At 41.3% G+C, this 18,589-nt stretch overlaps 1 protein-coding gene across 8 annotated transcripts in view; it reads right to left on the bottom strand.

Annotated features, from left to right (window-relative positions):
* Nucleotides 1-18,589, bottom strand: part of ARHGEF28 (Rho guanine nucleotide exchange factor 28) — a 313,068-nt gene that overhangs the window by 34,080 nt on the left and 260,399 nt on the right. For all 8 annotated transcript variants that reach the window (XM_078004863.1, XM_078004862.1, XM_015140272.3 and 5 more), the window contains 7 exons: nucleotides 15,967-16,145; nucleotides 14,910-15,001; nucleotides 13,599-13,781; nucleotides 10,051-10,182; nucleotides 6,912-7,012; nucleotides 3,888-3,926; nucleotides 3,746-3,793 (listed from right to left, as the gene is read on the bottom strand). In XM_078004863.1, the coding sequence (XP_077860989.1) occupies nucleotides 3,746-3,793; nucleotides 3,888-3,926; nucleotides 6,912-7,012; nucleotides 10,051-10,182; nucleotides 13,599-13,781; nucleotides 14,910-15,001; nucleotides 15,967-16,145 (774 nt within the window). The remainder of the gene's footprint in view (nucleotides 1-3,745; nucleotides 3,794-3,887; nucleotides 3,927-6,911; nucleotides 7,013-10,050; nucleotides 10,183-13,598; nucleotides 13,782-14,909; nucleotides 15,002-15,966; nucleotides 16,146-18,589) is intronic.

Raw genomic sequence — 18,589 nt, 5'->3', positions numbered from 1 at the left:
AGTTGTTATAAATAAAACAATGATTATCATTCAGAATAGGTATTAATTACTATGATCTTTAAATATGAAATAATGAGCATGCAATAAACCACTTAGGACTCTGTTGATCTGGCTAAATAAAATTGTAGACTTTACATCACCACTTAACTCTAATAAATCCTAAGGGACAGTATGGTAAGACAAACAAAAATCCAATACTTTCTAGGTCAAAACTACCACAACAACGCTCACGTAAGGGTTACAGTTATAGTAATTAAGTGCTGCTGTGAGGTACTCTTCATGTCTATCTAACATTTGGGATAAGGCCATTCTTTTCCCTTGTATAGAGGTGGAATCTGAAGATTGGATATTCATCTAAATTTAAATATTCATTTAAAGCTAAATGAATAATCTTCACACTTAAAGTTTACATTTATATTTAGGACAGAGAACAGCACTTGCTTTTCAAGTTTAGGGAAATTCCCAATTCACTCGCTTAACTTTACTTTGCTAGAATATCTGTGTCTTTTCCTTTTTGCCCTGTCTATGCCTCATTTATAACTCTATTTTCCTAATACAGGGATCAAATTTCATTCCACCTGATTCAAAATTGTTTATATAAAAACTTCAGTCACGTATAAGACATTCAGCTTCAAAAAAGACGACTGTGCCATGAACAGAAATCTTTCAAAGCCCATGGCCTTGGACCAGCTCAGAAGCTCTGGTTAGGTTAGGAGAATTCACTGTAGACTTTGATATTTCCCATGTTGCTTTAACCTAATGTGTTGCAAAAATTAGGTCATTCAGGTGATCAAGCTTTTCTGGACCTTGAATCTACACAGAGCTGCACTCAGGGTTGAAAAGAAGACACATGACCTGTGAGTGTTTTCATCAGGCAACACCAGCCAGAATGCTCAATGTTTTCATCCCCCAAGTTAATGGCTGCTGCTCAAACTGTATCCCTTCTCAGCTGACATTTAAAATAAAGATTATTTGTCTTACATGATACATTGATTTCTAAGAACATCAACCCCAGAACCGCACCTCTAGCCCAAGACACTAAAAGCATTCTCACTAAATCTTGAGCAAGACAAAGAGCTTGCTATCACCACTATTATTTAACACATTTTTAAAAGTCCTAGCCTAAGCAGTAAGCCAAGAAAATGAAATTCATGTAATTATTGACAAATAGCCATAATATCATTACTTTCTAATTTTTATTTTCTACCTGGAATACTTCAAAAAATCAATGGAAAAACTATTAAAATGAAAAATAAAGTTCAATGAGTTGGCCAGTTACAATATAAGTACCCCAAATCAATACTTTTATTTATATTAGCAACAACCATTGGGGACACAAAATGAAAAAAAAAAATGTATTCATAATAGCAGTAAAGAGAACTATGAATAAACTTAGTGAAAAAAATGTATATATACACACACATCATACTATATGAAGACAATTACAAAGCTCTCCAGCAAATCATAAAATAAGAGATGACTGACCAATGTTCTTATATGAGTAAGTGATTAAGGTAAAGGTGTTGATTCTCTCCAATTTAATTCAAAAATGTAATGAAATTTTAATTTAATGGCGTTGGTAAGAGATAAGAAACTTGTTTAAGAGCTCTCGTGGGGCTGGGCGCAGTGACTCAGATCTGTAATCCCAGAACTTTGGGAGGCCAAGGCAGGTAGATCACTTTGAGCCCAGGAGTTGGAGACCAGCCTGGGCAATATGGTGAAACCCTGTCTCTACTAAAAATAGAAAAACTCACCAGGTTTGGCGGCACATGCCTATAGTCTCAGCTCCTTGGGAGGCTGAGGCGGGAGGATGGCTTCAGCCCGGGAGACGGAGGTTGCAGTGAGTTGAGATCGTGCCACTGCACTCCAGCCTGGGTAACAGAGCCAGACCCTGTCTCAAAAAACTAAATAAATAAAAAATAAGAGCTCTTGTGGAAGAATATATAAATATGCATAGAAAAATAAGATTAGCACTGTCATATACTCAAATGTAATCCAAGGCTTTAACAATTCAGATTTTGGTCCTAGAGCAAGAATAAAAGGTCATAAGAGAAAGAAGTCCTGATGGAGTCAAAATCTAAATAACTAAACACTGAATGCAGCATGCCTTTATATTTTCTGCTGAGAACTTAGGCTTCATTTTATTTTCTTTTAAATTCAACAAGATATGAAGCATGAATGAATAATAAACCAGTGAGGGAAAAATGTTTTGTCTCAGTAGTAGTCAAAGAAGTACAAATAAAATAATCAGATACCCTAATCCATCTTCAAATGGAAGAGAAAAAGAGAGAATGTTGGTTGATTTGATTATTTTGGCAAAGTCTATTGAAAACCTAAACAAAATGATTCTTCTTATTTATCCTAAGGAAACGGTCAGATGTATTCAAAGAGATGAGTACACAAGGATGTCCTCTACAGTGTTGTTAATAATACAAAAGTGTAAACAATAAGGGATTGAATAAACCCCACAGACTTGAATTTAATATATACTCATTAAAAAGTATGCTACAGAACAATAATTGATGACAGAGAAAGTTACATGTTACAGAAGAGTGCATAGGAAACAATTCTAAAATCGAGCTTTATATACCAACATGATAATTTTAATTCTCTTTGTAGAATCAGAAATAATTTTCTTTCATTTACTTGTATTCTCAAATTTTTCTACAAATTTCTCAACAATCCAAACATTGCATGCATGTATATCCTTTTGAGATATATTTTAATGAGTAAATTAAGCCATCGGACACACTGAGCCTCTTTCTTGTGCATGGTCTAAGCTAGTGGTCTCCAACCTTTCTGGCAGCAGGGACCTGTTTTGTGGAAGACAGTTTTTTTTTTTAATGGATGGGGTGCGGTGTGGTGAGAATGGTTTCAGGATGAAACTGTACCACCTCAGATCATCAGGCATTAGATTCTCATAAAGAGTGGGCAACCTACATCACTAAATTGCATGCGCAGTTCACAATAGGGTTCACGCTCCTAGGAGAGTCTAATGCCACCACTGATCTCACAGCAGGCGGAGCTCAGGTGGTACGGCTCACTTGCCCCTGGCGCACCTCCTGCTGTGCATCCTAGACGGGTACCACCCTGCACCTAGGGGTTTGGAGACCCCAGCCTAAGGGATCATCCCACCATTTAATCCTAAATGCAAGCATGATTTTTTTTTTAATGTCTCCTTTTCCTTGAAAGACAGTAAGCCATTTGAGAGCAGGCTGTGTGGCTCATTTGCCTTTGTGTGCTCAGCCCTCAGCATACTCAGCACAGAGACGGGCACCGCGTGTTCATCCCCTCAACATTAATAAATTTATAAATGTTGAGTGGATGAACAAACAAAAGAGTAAAGCAACATATGAATTACTTAACTACTCTAAAGGCTGATGGCCACATGGAGAAGTCAAAGTTGTTTAGGTGTGAATTTAGGTTTTCATCAGAAAATGTGAAGTCATGCTATACTCACCTAAGAGTTTCATTGTAAATGTCAAGCCAGATCATATTCAACAATATTTTTTAAAGATATGAACTGTTTTATTATTTCAGAGAAGAATGGTATAAAATGTAGTCATGGTGTTGCCTCTGATTACAAAACCATGTGGGTCCAACACATTATACTTAGAAGGTTGCCATTCTTTTAAGATCATTCCCTACCTCTCACTTTTTCTCATTTTTAAAGTCTGGGAATCATCAAAGAGAATTGCATTAAGAGAAACATTCACAAGGTCAAAGATTAGAGGAGGGTAGTTACCTGAAGGCTATATAAGAGACGGGTTAAATTCTGTATGGCTTGTATAATCTGAAAAACAAAATCCTAAGTGTCAAATTCTTGAAAAAACTTTCGTTCTCCACAAATAAAGGCTGGTGATACATTTAAGGTATGTGCAGCTCACCTCTGACTGTGAAGAACCTGGAAAATTTCTACATTCCACCTAAAATACATAAAAAAACAAGAAAATGAATAACCATTCTACTTTTGAAAAGCTGCCCTGTAGTGTCCCAAAATGTATGACTTGGGTAAATCACTTTGCTGTCTCTAAACTTGATTACCTCATCTATTTCGACTCAGTTTCCTCCCAGAAATAAAAGCCTATAGAATTAAACAAACACTTGACAAGAGCGTCCTTCACGCAAAGTTGATGTTTGAGATACATGGCAATTTTCACCCAATCACCCCTTAAAACAACAAGGGATGACAGTAAGAACACCCTGAAAACTCAAGTGGCAACATTTACCTTGTGCAAACCACAATGTGAATTGAGTTCTCTGTGCTCGGATTGCGGTTGTCTTTTGGGTCAGGCTGACCTTTTATATTCTAGAGGCCAGATTGGAAGTTATATCATGTCTGGCCTCAACTCCTTTTCTCAATATTTGAGATTCATGATACCAAAATATACAGCAGTTGGGGAAAAAAAAAAAAAAAAAAAAAAACAGACTCAGACCCTGGCCATAGGGGCATGCTTAGCTGGGCTGCTCTAGATCCCACCACAGTCAGAGATCACCAGACCAGTGACTGCCTTAGTAGAAGTACTAGCAGCAGAGGCCATGAACCAGACACAGGAGACCATCTGTTCTTTAGGGACAGGGTCTATGCCTCATTCATTGTCTCTTCGACAGCACACATTAAGGGCACATGTGGATAGTGATGGTTTGCAGTCTCCAGAATTGAACACTTGTTTATTCATTTATTGTCTGCCTTCTTTCCCTAGGATGCAAATCAGTGAGTAGCGAGACTTTATCCGTGTGCTCCATATTATAAGAATGATGCCTGATGTAGCATGGACACTCAACGAGTGAATGATTCTAAGTTGAACTCGACGGCATGCCATTCAATCAATAAATATCGATCACCCACTATAAACTTCACACCTTATGCTATGGGAGACCATCGGATACCCTGTCCTCAAGGGCCTACAGTCTCCTGTATGCTGCTTGCTTTCATCTGGGCACATCTAATTTTAAGCCATAAAAAGCAGCCAGCCATGGTCATGTCCTCAGGTAATTTTGAACTTGTTAAATTCAATTAGTTTAGGCTGATGATGCCAGGATGAGTTAGCCAGACCTCTGCTTCCCCTGGACTGCCAATTAAAGATTTCACTCGTGTAAGCAGCACCTCTGATAGGGAAAGGACAGAGGCTGAAAAAGGAGATGAAGCTTAAAGACATTAGATCTGTGCCCAACCCTGTGGGAGAGAACAGGCTCTAAGAACCCCCGCCCTAGAGGAATTGTTGGCGTTCTCGCAGCTCTTCTGGCTCTGTCTTGGCCCATCCACACTCCACTGCTTCTGTAGTAAGACCATATGGCACAGAGTTTTTATAGTCTATAAAAATTAGAACCATAGAAATGAGCTGGACTGTGCTACCTGTGGTTATGCCCAAAAGCGCACTAGGTTTGACACAAGACAGGAAATTTCGCGTTTTTAATGGAGTTGTTCCGCCACCTTGTGGTGAATATTTAAAACTGCAGTTGGTGATTTATCCATTATTTCTGCATTTGAGTTAGATTTCATTTTTAAAAATTATTTCAGAAATTTGTTCTAACCTTACCTTGTAGAGGAAGCTAATGACAAAATATCAATTATACACCTTTTAAAAGTTTGGTTTCAAGGGATCCTTCCCTTTACCTGGGTTTATTAATTTATTAATTTTTCAAAATGCCTTATTAAGAGAAAAATTTTGCAGATAGCTTAATCCAAAGAAGAACCTGGACACTTAACCTCAGTTGTCTACCTGTAGCTGAACTGGAGTGAGAGAGGGAGACTTCAGGGGTAGCAGCCACCCAACTTTGAATTCAAAATTAAACTATTACTAATTCACTCTCTCTTTTCTATTAACACAGCTGGACACCACAAATTTCGCACTTAAAAGTGAAGTCTTCACCGAAAAGGATGAAAAGCAGGAACATTTTAAGAAGCAATACATTAGAAAGCTTACAATCAGAAGGAGTAGAGTAAAATATTACATTCCTATGCTCATTTTGGCCTGTGAAGTTTAAAAAAGAACACTCAGTCACAGCTGTCTTTTCTCTGGATTTTAAAAGTTCTGGACTTGATTTCTCAGTCCTATGTAATATACACAAAAAGTATATAATATGTAAAATATGTTGTATATATAAGAGCAGATCTGACATTTGCCATTTTTTCACATTGACACATATTGGCACCTAGTAATGTACCTAATTCAATTTTAGAGAAAGCTAAACTCTGGAGCCCCGACAAGTCGGAAGAGGCCAACTTGCCACCTCCCAGAATCATATTTTATTCCTTCCCTATTTCTGACATCTCACTTTTAGTGGACATTAGTAGGAAGTTTTATGTATTTAATTCTTAAAGAGAGAGTTAACACCTATGTATATAGCAGTAAGTCAAAAAAAGAAGCATTTAGAATCGCTGTGCCCCAAGGAAAAATTGGTCAAATTAATTAAAAATTGACCACAAAAAAAGTAGGTGAAATGTGGGTGGTGACAGGAAATCAACTGTGCAAGGAGAGGAGGGTCAAGGAAGGTGAAAGAAGCAAGAATATTCCAAAGGAAAAGGTGTTTCAATTACTTTGGCGCCATCTGGTTGCAAAAGGGCCCCCGGGTGCCAGAGCTGCCAGACAGAGTGCGTGAGAAGCAAAGGTTTGCAGGGCAGAAAGACCAGGAGTCAGAGAGCACAGACACACATATACACAGGAGAGTTTTTAATCTTTTTAATAACTTTTCAATCGTCGCTTTGTTTACGCCTACATGACACAGGAAGTGCAAGGACATTTGAAGAAGAAATGAGTTAGAAAGTTTAAATATGAATATTTAAATCAATCGAGAACAATTCAGAAAAGCACCTTGGTCCCACTCACTGCCGTGACAGACCAGAACCTGAGGCTATTTTATTACACACAGTAACCGCTGCCGTTTACTAACAAATCAGTTCACAATACCTTCTCCCCTGCATCAGAGACGGCCAAGTCGGTTACCACACCCTGGATCCCGGGATCCACATCCGAACAGCCTCTTTCTTCTCTCCCTCCTGTGACTAATGCTGGAAGCACGCCATCGAGACAGAAACAAAAAGGACAGCGTCAAACATCAGCCAGCCGATCGGGTTCTCCTGTACACGGCCGACACATATTTCAAAATAAGAAACATCACAAAATACTACGTATTGAGTATTCTTAGACGAGGTGCTTGGATGAGCGCAGAGCAATGCACGTGGTCCCTGCCCGCATGGGGCTTACAGGCTAACAGACAGCAACTGACGAACAGCACAACGTATCACCATCTTTGCGCTTTTCTTTCTTGTGCTGAAGTGTTCGTGTGTTGTTTGTGGTACAGAGGTTAGACTCTACATCTCACTCTCACTTAATAGGAAAAAGCCTCCTGGGAAGGGTGAAATTTAAAACAGGTGCTGTAGAACAAAGCAAGGTCTCTTGGCAGACCCAAGTCTGTAAAAAGTCTCCCTTGTGGCCAGTGCAAGAGCAGCAGATGATTAACAAGGGTTAGGAGGAAGGAGGATTCCGAAGGAGGAGGGAAACGTCTTTCTAGGAAGGCGGAGATGGCTCATACTTCACAGTCTCATAGTCATACAAACCAAGAACCTGTCCTTATCTCTGAATAACTTATTTTTGAACAATTTTTAAATGTGTTGTTTTTCTCACATTTCTTATTTATGCTTTAAATTTACAAATACTATGTATTTAACCTATGAAAACACAGAAACTAGTCCAGAAATATTTTTAAATACCAAATACAGATTTCACTTCATCCATTAAATCTCTGTTGGCAGGATTTTATTTATTTCTTTACCCATGTGAACTCAGTTAAAACTTAAACTGTGCCCACCTTGCACTGATTAAAACTAGAATTTTCAAAGCCCAAAACACAGTGTTTTATTAGAACCATGTCCAGTCTTGACCCTGACAAAATCGATATTCACTTTGTGACACTGTTTGTATAATTTTTTATTGTGTCATCTGGGAACTTTATTTCCAATACAGGAAATGTTTTTCTTTAAATTAATAAAAATACTTATGTCTTTGGAAAATGAGAGTCCTCTAGGATTTCAAAGTCCTCTTCTAATACAAAGACATTTTTGTCTAAATAGAAATGGCTTCAGATGAGATCAGCTGAAAACAAGTCCATTTTGTTCAAGCTGATCAGCACTTACTCACTTAGTGAGGGGACATTTCATAGGTTTCTCTGTCATTTGAAAAATGGTTCTACTATTGGGTGCTATTCCTAACTCTTAAAGAGTGGCCAAAGGCATCACTAAAGAATTCACCATTCTGTTTCTCACTCCCTCATAGAAATTAGGAAAATCAAATGGGAAAGAAGCTGATGACAAGGCAGAAGAATAAAACACAGATCAGGTCCCTGTCCCTGTATCCAGTTTCAGGGGGACTAGAAGGTCTCCAGTGGACAGAACTTTCCTAGAAGTAGAAGATATTCATCATGTATACTGAAGACTGAAAATAGAGCGGTCTGCTTGGCTTATAACCTCAGGCTGACATAAGCCTGATGCAGAAGAGCCCAGTCCTCCAAGTCACTTGCAGAACCAACCCATTCGGTCACAGTTGTAGACCTTCATTTAGGAATAGCCTTGCGCCTTGAACAACTTTATAAAGAGAATCAAACTCTCATAGCACCATGTTCCAGTCTGACCCGGAACTGAAGAGGCCTTGGGGTACAGGACCCCACCAGCCTGCTTTGGTACTTCCTCTGCCTGAATCCCGATATCAGACCCCTCTAAAGAGCCTCTCAGTGGTTCTGGCAAATGCCACGTGTGTCCCTTTGGAAACTCTCCCCGGTCAGGAGAGATGTGGATACAGACAAGGAGACCTTCACTGCCTGGCCTGAAGGGAGGGAAGGCTCGGCGCGGGCTCGGGCAGCTGCGGAGCGGAGCCTCTCCAGCTGTCCCTGGGGCGAGGCTGAGAGCAGCAGATCCCTGCATGTATTTTTAGACAGAGCCTCCTCAATGGCATAATGAGGTTCTTCTTTTAAAAGGAAATCACCCAGGGCAGTACAACTCCCCTGATGAATCTGGGCTGTGTCAAAATGAAAAACATATGTGCGCATTCTGAAAATAGAAACCCAGGATTAGATAAAGCAGAACTTGACAGAGGAAGATAATTAGTGGTGCTGGTATTTAAAAAAGGAAAAAAGAAGTATAGAATGAAAAAGCTATACTGCATCTATATATCTTAATCAAGGGATGTTGTTAAAGAAGTTCTGAGTTCAATTGTACCTTCCAATCTCTAACTATTGAAGACATTTTATCCATTTTATCTTACGCACATAAGACCTTGTGGAAGTAAGGTCGTTACCACCTGCACAGGATGAAAAGTATACTCTTTATGCTTTTATCTTAGAAACCTTTCTGGAACTAAGTAGCCTACAACTATACATGTAACAGGATAGCTAGGTTCTGGGAAATCACCTAAACCAACTCTCTACGTTCTATTTTTTTATATTTAAAATGTATTGAAACAGTGTTTTAATAAATGAATTCTGACATGAACTAAAGTGTAGGATGGCACAGAACAAGAATTTTCTGGCACTTCCGCTTTAACCATACCACTAAACTTGGTGTGTGAGAGACAGAGAGAGAGAGAGAAAGGAGGGAGGCGGAGGGAGCCGTGTGTATATTTCTGGTTTTCTGAGTTATTTTCTCAGTTGATGCACATGAGATTAGGTTTAAGTGCTTGTTCTGTAATCAACTGCAGGGACTCCCTTTTTAAAAAACCAGAAAAGTTAAAAAGTGCTTTCAAAACTGTATTCAATAAATCTTATCAAAAATGAGGCAGAGTAGGTGTTGGGGAAGGTCCAACATTTGGCTGGCAAACAGAGCAGTATAACCCACCAACTCCTCTTCAGATCCTCATACTTGAAACCCCAGTGTCATTATTATATGCATATGATATTCATTTTGGCTAGCATATTTATTCTCAGTGTTTTTCTAATTTAAAAAAATATATCAAGTCCCCTGCAACCAGAGACAGTCATTGCCTTTACTTTATGTGACCACTGTAAGCTCCAGGGGCTGCGCTCGGGCTCATTGCCAAGGCCTGCATTTTCACTTACAGGCAGTCGGCGATCCTGGTACATCATGAGAACTGAGTGTGTCCACCAAGACAGAGTCTCCACGGCTGTCCTCGCGTGATTGACTCACGTCGCCCATCTGTGAGGCCTTCACTGCAACTTGTAGGCTCTCAGCTAAGATAGAGAAAAACAAAAATAAATCTAAAAAAACAAAGATAGGCATATATTTAATCTAGACCAGGAGTTGGCAAATTGCATTTGGCCTGTCCCTGTTTTTATATGACCCAGGGGCTAAAAATGATTTTTACATTTTTAAAGGTTGTCAAAACACGGGCATGTGCCTGCGTGCGCACTCACACACACACATGCACACACACCACTGCATCCCAGAGACTGTGACTTACAAAACCCAAAACACTTCATATCTGGCCCTTTATAGGAAAAGTTTGCAGACCTTTAATCTAGACCAATACTTTTAGCATCATTTTACAACAGAGAATTAACTCAATAAAAAACTATAAACCCATTATATAAAAATATCTCAAATGCAACTTTCAGTAAATTGGTAGGCCTAAAAACTTCCTGTCATTCAGTTAGTATCAACATACCAGGCATTAAAATTTTAAAACCTGTTACTCAGAAATATTAGCTATTCCTCAAAAGAGTATTTTCCCTACACTTGTCTTTAGAAATACAGATTCCCAGTCTTTGGCTCTAGACTTACTGGATTTGATTCTCTGGAGGAGAAAACAGGATTTGTATTTTAAACAAGCACCTGTTCTAGGGGCTATTGGGCATTTGACAACTAAGAGGGTAGTTTACAGATTGGAGGAGGAAAGAGACATACATGACTCACTAGGCTATGCAGAAGCAAGTGTTCAGCACTCATCTCCATCAGCTTTATTAGAGCATCATAAATGCTACTGCAGCATGGAGGAGGAAGAGCATTCTATTAGCTAGCAGGATTCGGAATATGTTTTTACAGGAGGTGAAAACTGAGCAGGACTTGGAAGGATGGATGGGTTTCAAGAGGCAGAGACAGAAGAAAAGAAAAGAAGGAGGAAAAGCTGTCCAGCAGAGTGAAGTCTCAAGGAGACCATTCAAGGTGCACTACGGAACTGGTTTTTTGTCAGAAGATAACTCCCTCACTCTGATAAGAACTCCTGCTCAATCTTTTGGCTGCAGCTGGTGCTGGATGCTCAGTGACCGAGGGTGGATTATCCAACTGCAGCTAAGGCAGCACCTCCATTGCTCTGGGTTCTAAGCAGCTGGGTCTGCCGCTGCCCTGGCACCTCTGTCACTGTGTGCCAGAGGAATGGAAGCAGATGGGCGTACAACCCAGCATTAGTGAAAGTTTTGGTGGGGGAGAAAGTTAAAGCCACTGGCTGATACTGAGAGTGGGCGATCTATTTGATCAAGGCTTTATCAAAGATAATGAGGGAGGTCACTGCTTCTTGTCAACCCACTTGGAAGTTTCTTTCTGGCTTTATTTCTAAAATATATCTTGACTCGGCCTCTTCTCTCTGCTCCCATTGTCAATGGCACTGGTCTAGACCAAGGCTCATCTCAACTTCTGTTATCACTTCCTAATAGGTCTCCAGGCAGATTTGTCTCCTTCTAGTCTCTTGTCCATTCAGCAGCCAGTGAGTTAAGACATAAACAAGATCACGCCACACCCATGATTCAAAGCTTCCAATGCTTTCCATCATGTTTGGAATAACATCCTCTTTTAAAATTATTTAAACATGGCCTACAATGATCCGATCCCAGCCTGCCTGGCCCACATCACCTCATTTAATGGTGATCCATGCTGACATCTGCCACCCTGGCCTCCTTTCTTTCCTTAAACACGTGAAGCTCACTGCAGCCTCAGGGGCTTTGCACTTCCTTCTCTCTGCCCAAAATGATCCTCCCCAAGCTCTTGAGACAGCTGGCTTCTCATTTCTCAATCCCCATCTCAAAAAGAGGTCTTTAGGCTAATCTCTCTGAAGCAACACCTTCACCTTATCACAATCCCATTATGTTTGGGATAGATAACTATCCGAAGTTCTCTTTTTTCCTTAAGTATTGTCTGTCTTTCATCACTAAAAGTTTTACAAAAGCATCACTGCCTCCCAAGCACCAGCAACAGTACAAGGTAGATGCTCAATGGATATCTGAGAAACAGATGGATGAGGGGTTCTATCAGTGAACCCTACTTCAGACCTCTATGCCCTTCTCAAGACCTCAGTTTCCTCAATTGGGAAATAAAGATGGCTGATTCTAAGATTTCTAAATTCTCTTCCAGAGCTAATATTCTGAGATTCTAAACCAGAGGCCGGCAAACATTTTCTGCAAAGAGCCAGTTAATAGTTTAGGTTTTGTGGACTAAACAGTCTGTCAAAACTGCTCATCTCTGCCACTGTAGGAAAAAGTAGCCACAAGCGACACATAAACAAGCAGATGTGGCTGAGTTCTGGTAAAACTAAACTTACAAAAGCAGGTGGTGGGACGTGTGTAGTCCGTGGTCTGTAATTTACCAGCCCTTCTTCTGTACAACAGCATTTCCTGCCAGCCTCTCAGGAGGTAGCTGGTTTATCTCCGAAGCCCTTTGTCCCACTGTCACTTCCAGACCATTATCTCCACCTCTTCTTCAACTCCTTTCTGCTTTGAAGCTCCTGCCCTCCGGTCATACTGCTTACTACCTTTCCTTGTTGATTTTCCTCTATAGACCTTCAGCCACTCGCCTGCCTTCTCTGAATGAGTCAGCACACGGCACAAGTTCTCCGCATCCCACCAATGCTAATCCTGTCAAAATTCTCAATATTTTCAATTCTATAAACTTAGTCCTTCCATCACCCTGGCCTCTCATCCTCTGGACTTTCTCATCTCCAGTGATCGTGCCCTTCACCCGACCTCGACCACCATCTCCCATTGTTATTACCAACATCTGCACTTCGCCCCCTTAAGTCTATTCGCCACACAGCAGTCAGGAGGTACCTTTCAAACCACAGGTCAAGTCCCTGCTCCACTCAAAATTCTCTAATGCTTCCCATCCCACTCAGGATGAAACTCCAAGTCCTTCTCTCCTGCCATGCAACCTGAGACCTAGTGAACCCTGGACTCATAGAACCCTGGACTCATCCCCTGCACTGCTCACCCCACCCTCCCTTCCCTCTGCCTGTGCTGTCCCCCTGCCTGCTCCTCAGGCGAGCCTGGCACTTCCCTGCACCAGGACCTTTGTGCCGGCCATTCCCTATACCTGGAAGACTCTCCCTCAAGATATCACTCGGCTTTCTTCCTTCATATCCACTTACACATCATTATATCAAAGAGGCCTTCCCTGACCCCCCATCTAAAACAGAGCCATCCCAACTCCATCACCCTCTCTCCCCCTTATACTGCTTATTTTTCTTCATAGCACTTGATACAATCTGACATATTTATTTCTTTATATTTGGTGTTTCTAGAAATACAAGTTCTAGCTGAGTAAGGACCTTGTCTTGTTCTGCTGTATCCTCAGCACCAAGACCACAGTGCAAGGCACATAGTAGGTGTTCAATAAACATTTTCTGAACGTGTCAACCCAAACCCTTCTCAAAGCGACTTACCTTCTTTCAGTGCTGCTGCCAGTAATGAGGCTGCCTGGGGAGGCTCGCCTGGGTCAGGTTTAATAAGGAGGTGGGGCTCTAGATGGACGTCCTCAAATCCACTCAGTTCTCCAAGTTCAGCATAGATATGCAGCTTCTCCTCCAAATACGCACAAATTTGTTGGTCTTGGTTAGTGAGCATTTCTATGAAATAGTATTTACCAGAGAAGATTATCACTAACATGAATACTACCACTAATGTGAAAGTCCACGAAAAAGATGTAGCTAATTAGCAAGCAGTATGACCTCCAAGAGAAAGCCCAGGCTGATGAGTAGGGTAGATGCAGGTATCAGTCCTGACCATGCTGCTTAGTGACTCTGGCCTCCAGCAAGTGACTTAACAACTTTCTCAGCTTCCATTGTCTTTTCTGTAAATAAGGTTCCTCTCTCAGTCCCTTAATTCCAGAAAATTTGCAAAGCTATTCTTTGTTTATTCAGGCTGGTTTCTATTAAGACTAAACATTAAGCTTGGGAATGAAAATTGAGGTAGTCCCGTTCATGATGAGTGAACAATACAAATGCCTGGAACGGCACAGGCTTCAGCCAGTTTTGGTCAAAACCAAACATACTGGTTTAAGTTTTTGTTTCTAAACATCCAATTTCTTTGCCCATCTTTGCATGCATCATTGTCCTCAGATTTCAACATATTGCAGAATTCTTAAAGCTCAAAGGGACCTTAACCAGCATTGAATCCAGGAATTCTCAGTCTCCTCTGTGCTTCAAAGTCACCTTGGGAGAGCTGAAAACCCCAAAGTCTACATCCCACCGGCCACAGATTCGGATTCAATTGGTGGAGGGTGAGGCCCAGGTATTCGTATTTTTAAAGACCTCTCAACTGATTCCAATGTCAAACCAGAGTTGAAAATCACTGAGCTAGTCTAATCTCCTTCTTTCACAAACTTGGAAACTGGGGACCAGATCTGTTGGGTTCCTTGTCCAAAATCATTGACATGACAGTGTTGAGACCTAAAATTAAACCATGAGACAAGTAACTCCAACATTCCTCTGTACCACACTGCCCACAGCTATTGTTTCATGTGCATTTTTTACATCCATTTTAATCACTAAGGTGGAAGTGAAGAGAATGTCATCTTATTTGAGCATTTCTAGTGTAAGTTTTTGGTTTTCAGTGTTTCTTGGGAGGGTGGTCCAGATGGGCCTCAGGTGCACAGGATGAATCATGTAGTTATAACCTCCTGTTCATGACACTCAGGCTTTCCCAACACCCAGGAGAACACCACGATCAGGGAGCCAGAAGTGCCTGCACTGTACCTTGACATTGCTGAATTTTGGCCACTCTGGCTTCAGCTTTCCTCTTGTCTTCGTCAGATTCACTTGTCCTTCCCCCTTTTTCTTCAGGACAACTTTAAAAGACAATAGTCAGGAGACACAACTGAAACCAAATGCAAGTATCTGTAGATTCATTGGAAAAACTTGGGAACTTGGCAATGGATTTATTCATAAAGGGAGAAAATTTCAGCATAAAGGGAATGCATCATGCCCCCTGGCCAGAGACTTGTTTTCTTGAGAATACAAAAAATCTTGCATAACATTACATGACTCTCAAAATCAGCGGTGTGGGATGACTCAAATATTCCAGTGAACACAAACACACTCACCACACACACCCATAATGGGAATAAAGTATAAGAATTTTAGGGAATAGAAGTGGGGTGCCAGATCAGATGAGGTGCAGTGGAGGTACAGAAATTGTATATAACTTCAGGATCTAACTAATTAAATTACTGTTGAGAATGATCTCCTCCACCCTTGTGCTCCCAATTATAAAAACTGTCCTTGCACAAGTAATGAGGAATAAATTGACTTAGAATACTTAGATCCACCAATTCAGAAACATTTATTGAATGATTTCTCAGCACTAGGCACACAGAGAAACATAAGACATTGACCCCTGCCCTCGAGGAGCTTCCAATCTAATTAAAGAAACACACACATATGTACATAAAAAAGATAATAGCTACAAGGCAGTATATAAGAAGCATTGAGTAAATGCTTTAGTGAGCAGGTGTTAAAGAATTTCAGGCAAGAAAGAGATCACCAGGACTGAAGAGGTCCTCATGGAGGAGGGGAGGCCCGAGCTGCATCAACGCCTGGCAGGGCACACACAGGCAGAGGGAGGTGCGGGCATTACATGCAGGGAGGCGTGGAGGAGAAAGCTGCAGATGGGGGGCTATCGCAGGCAGGTGCAGGGGGCAGGGAGCAGACCATTCTGGCAGAGGCAAAGTTTTCATGCAGGAAGACATGGTTAGAATATTTTCCCCAGTTGAACAACTCTGTTCCATAGATTATGGACAGAAGGAAATGTTACCTTTCTACAGCCTGCTGGATCCGTCTCATCCAGTTATTGCGTTCCTCCTTGGAATTGGTATGAATTTCATACATCTCAGGACCAGCAGACGAAGCACTGATCAGAAACATTCCTCTCTCCTCATTAGCAACTTCTCTAGCAATAAGCTTTTGAAGGGAAATAACCGATGGCTTCTGATCCTACATAAAATAGGAAGGTGCGCAGATGAAACAGCGTCCTAGCTAAAGTAAGGCTCTCGTAAAACATGAGCTAAAGGAAGCAACGGTAGTAGGTAAACCTTTCTCCACTTCCAATCTTTTCAAAAGAGCTGTAGACGTTGATACAATCTCCCATGGAGACGGTATGGAAAAGAGAGGATGGAAAAAGAGGAATTACGGGAATGCTCATCCTTAAGACCTGGTGATTTAGGCTGGGCACGGCTCCCTCCTATAATACCAGCACTTTGGGAGGCTGAGGCAGGTGAATCACCTGAGGTCAGCAGTTCAAGACCAGCCTGACCAATGTGGTGAAACCCCATCTATACTAAAAATACAAAAATTAGCTGGATGTGGTGGTGTGCGCCTGTAGTCCCAGCTGCTTGGGAGGCTGAGGCACGAGAATTGCTTGAACCTTGGAGGTGCAGGTTGCAGTGAGTGCACTCCAGCCTGGGCAATAGAGCAAGACTCTGTCTCAAAAAAAAAAAAAAAAAAAAAAAGGAATTGGTTGTTTAAAAATTGAACTGTTTAAAATACAGAACAATCAGAGAAGAAAAATATCAAAATGCCATAGTCAAGGCAGGAGTTTTTCTAAGACAGCATGAGATAGGAAACTCATGTGTCAAATGTCACAGAGATTGAGAAGGATGGAGGCCCTAAAAAGTCCATTTGACTTGCAATATTGTTTCAATGAGGTAACTGAAAAGAAGCCCAGAAACTCAGAAGCCCAGCCCGTGGACTATAAAAGATACTAATAGGTGGTAAGACCTTCGACTCCCCAGGCATAACCAATCCTTTTTGCTACTGTCATGTGGGCCACAGCAACAAAATGCCTACAAGTTCTTGCCTCTTCTCACCTAGCAGATGAGCCCTTGGTGGGCAGGAATGGGTCTCATTCATCTTCATGCACCTAGCACATAGCCTTGCATAGAGTAGGCACTCAATAAATGTTGGTAGGACTATTTTCACATAAGTCCACCAGAGGGTAATAGGAAGAAAGTCTAAAATTTGGCATGTACGCCATGATTAAACCACCTCTTCTATCAGCATCTACTGTGATCCTCCAATGTTCCTTTCTAAACACTGGGGATTGAAAGAGGAACAGCACACTGATGATGCCTGGTAGGTAGATGTAGTTGAAAGAATGGTGAAAAGAATGACTTCAGGATGAACAGTTTGGGGGATAACATGAAGAATTCTTCTTTGGTCTGTGGCTTCCACCACTGTTTACAGAGCTGGTTACAGTGTGTGGTTTTGCTTCACCATCATGGACTAAGCGACACCTTTATCCAGAACAAGCCACAGTCCCCTCACTGCTGACTCCTTAGTGCTGGCTTGTCAGCTTTCCCAGCATCATACAACTTGGCCACATCTGATGCCGTGTGCCATGGTGACCCAGAGTACCTCCTCACCCCATGCTTCTCAGAGTAGCATGAGAGAAAAAAATATGATGAGACAAGACCACTGGTCTATGAGGCCCTGTGCTCAGCCTCTGAAAATGGAAGCAAATGCAGCCCCGTGGCAGAGTTGTTGGAATACTGCCCTCTCTAATTAGGGAGATCCTTGGAGCATTGGTAATCTGGCTTATTCTATTATGGACCTACTCCCAAGACCTTATCTGTTTCCCTGATTCCATGTGCAGTTTTAGCTTCCTCAGCTGACAAAGTAAACAGCCTCTGTATATAAAAAGGCAGAGTAGGTTTACTTGCTTAAGACATGAGCAAGAGTGAAATTATTTGAACTAGTTGGTTAGTGTTGCAGGGGAGGGGAGGTGGCAGGGTAAGATCTTTTCAAAGTGAAGAACAGGTAAGTGCAAGGAAAGTAACATTCATTCGATCACCATCAGACCAGGGGGCATAGGAACCTGTCCATCGGTATTCATACTAACCACGCACAAACACTGGAGATGAGCAAAAATTCAATTAACTCTCCAGGAATGGAAGTAGCATGTCTGCCTTGGAGGTAGATGTCAAACACTAGTGATGCAAAGGCCTAACCCAGCTTGCAGAGATGTTTTATTTGTGCCACGGCATTTAACAAACAAAGTTTAAAAATAAGTTCTCGGTATTTAAATACTAGGGGATATCACTTTTTAAAACCTTTAGATTTCTGGGTTCTTGGGGAAAGCAGAAGATTAGCAATCCTGGGCCCATATTCCCATTTTAAAACACTGGCTATAGCCCAATAATCCCTGCCATCTTTGAGACAGGGCGCAGACTCACTTTTCACTACAGTCCCTACAACTTTCTATTGTCTCCTCGCTTCTGACCCTGTCATGTTCACTCAATCACACTTCTGCCCAATCCCTACAGGCATTAGGAGTTGAAGACCTCTAATGTAGGAGAAGAGGAAAGGAACTGCTACGCTTAGCTGTATTGTTACACCGTATCCATTCTGTGCTGATTCTACTATTCAGGGATTCCATTGCG

The sequence above is a fragment of the Macaca mulatta genome, chromosome 6 (genome assembly GCF_049350105.2).
Source record: "Macaca mulatta isolate MMU2019108-1 chromosome 6, T2T-MMU8v2.0, whole genome shotgun sequence".
Classification (NCBI taxonomy): domain Eukaryota; kingdom Metazoa; phylum Chordata; class Mammalia; order Primates; family Cercopithecidae; genus Macaca; species Macaca mulatta.
This window is presented reverse-complemented; position numbering and strand designations above follow the sequence as displayed.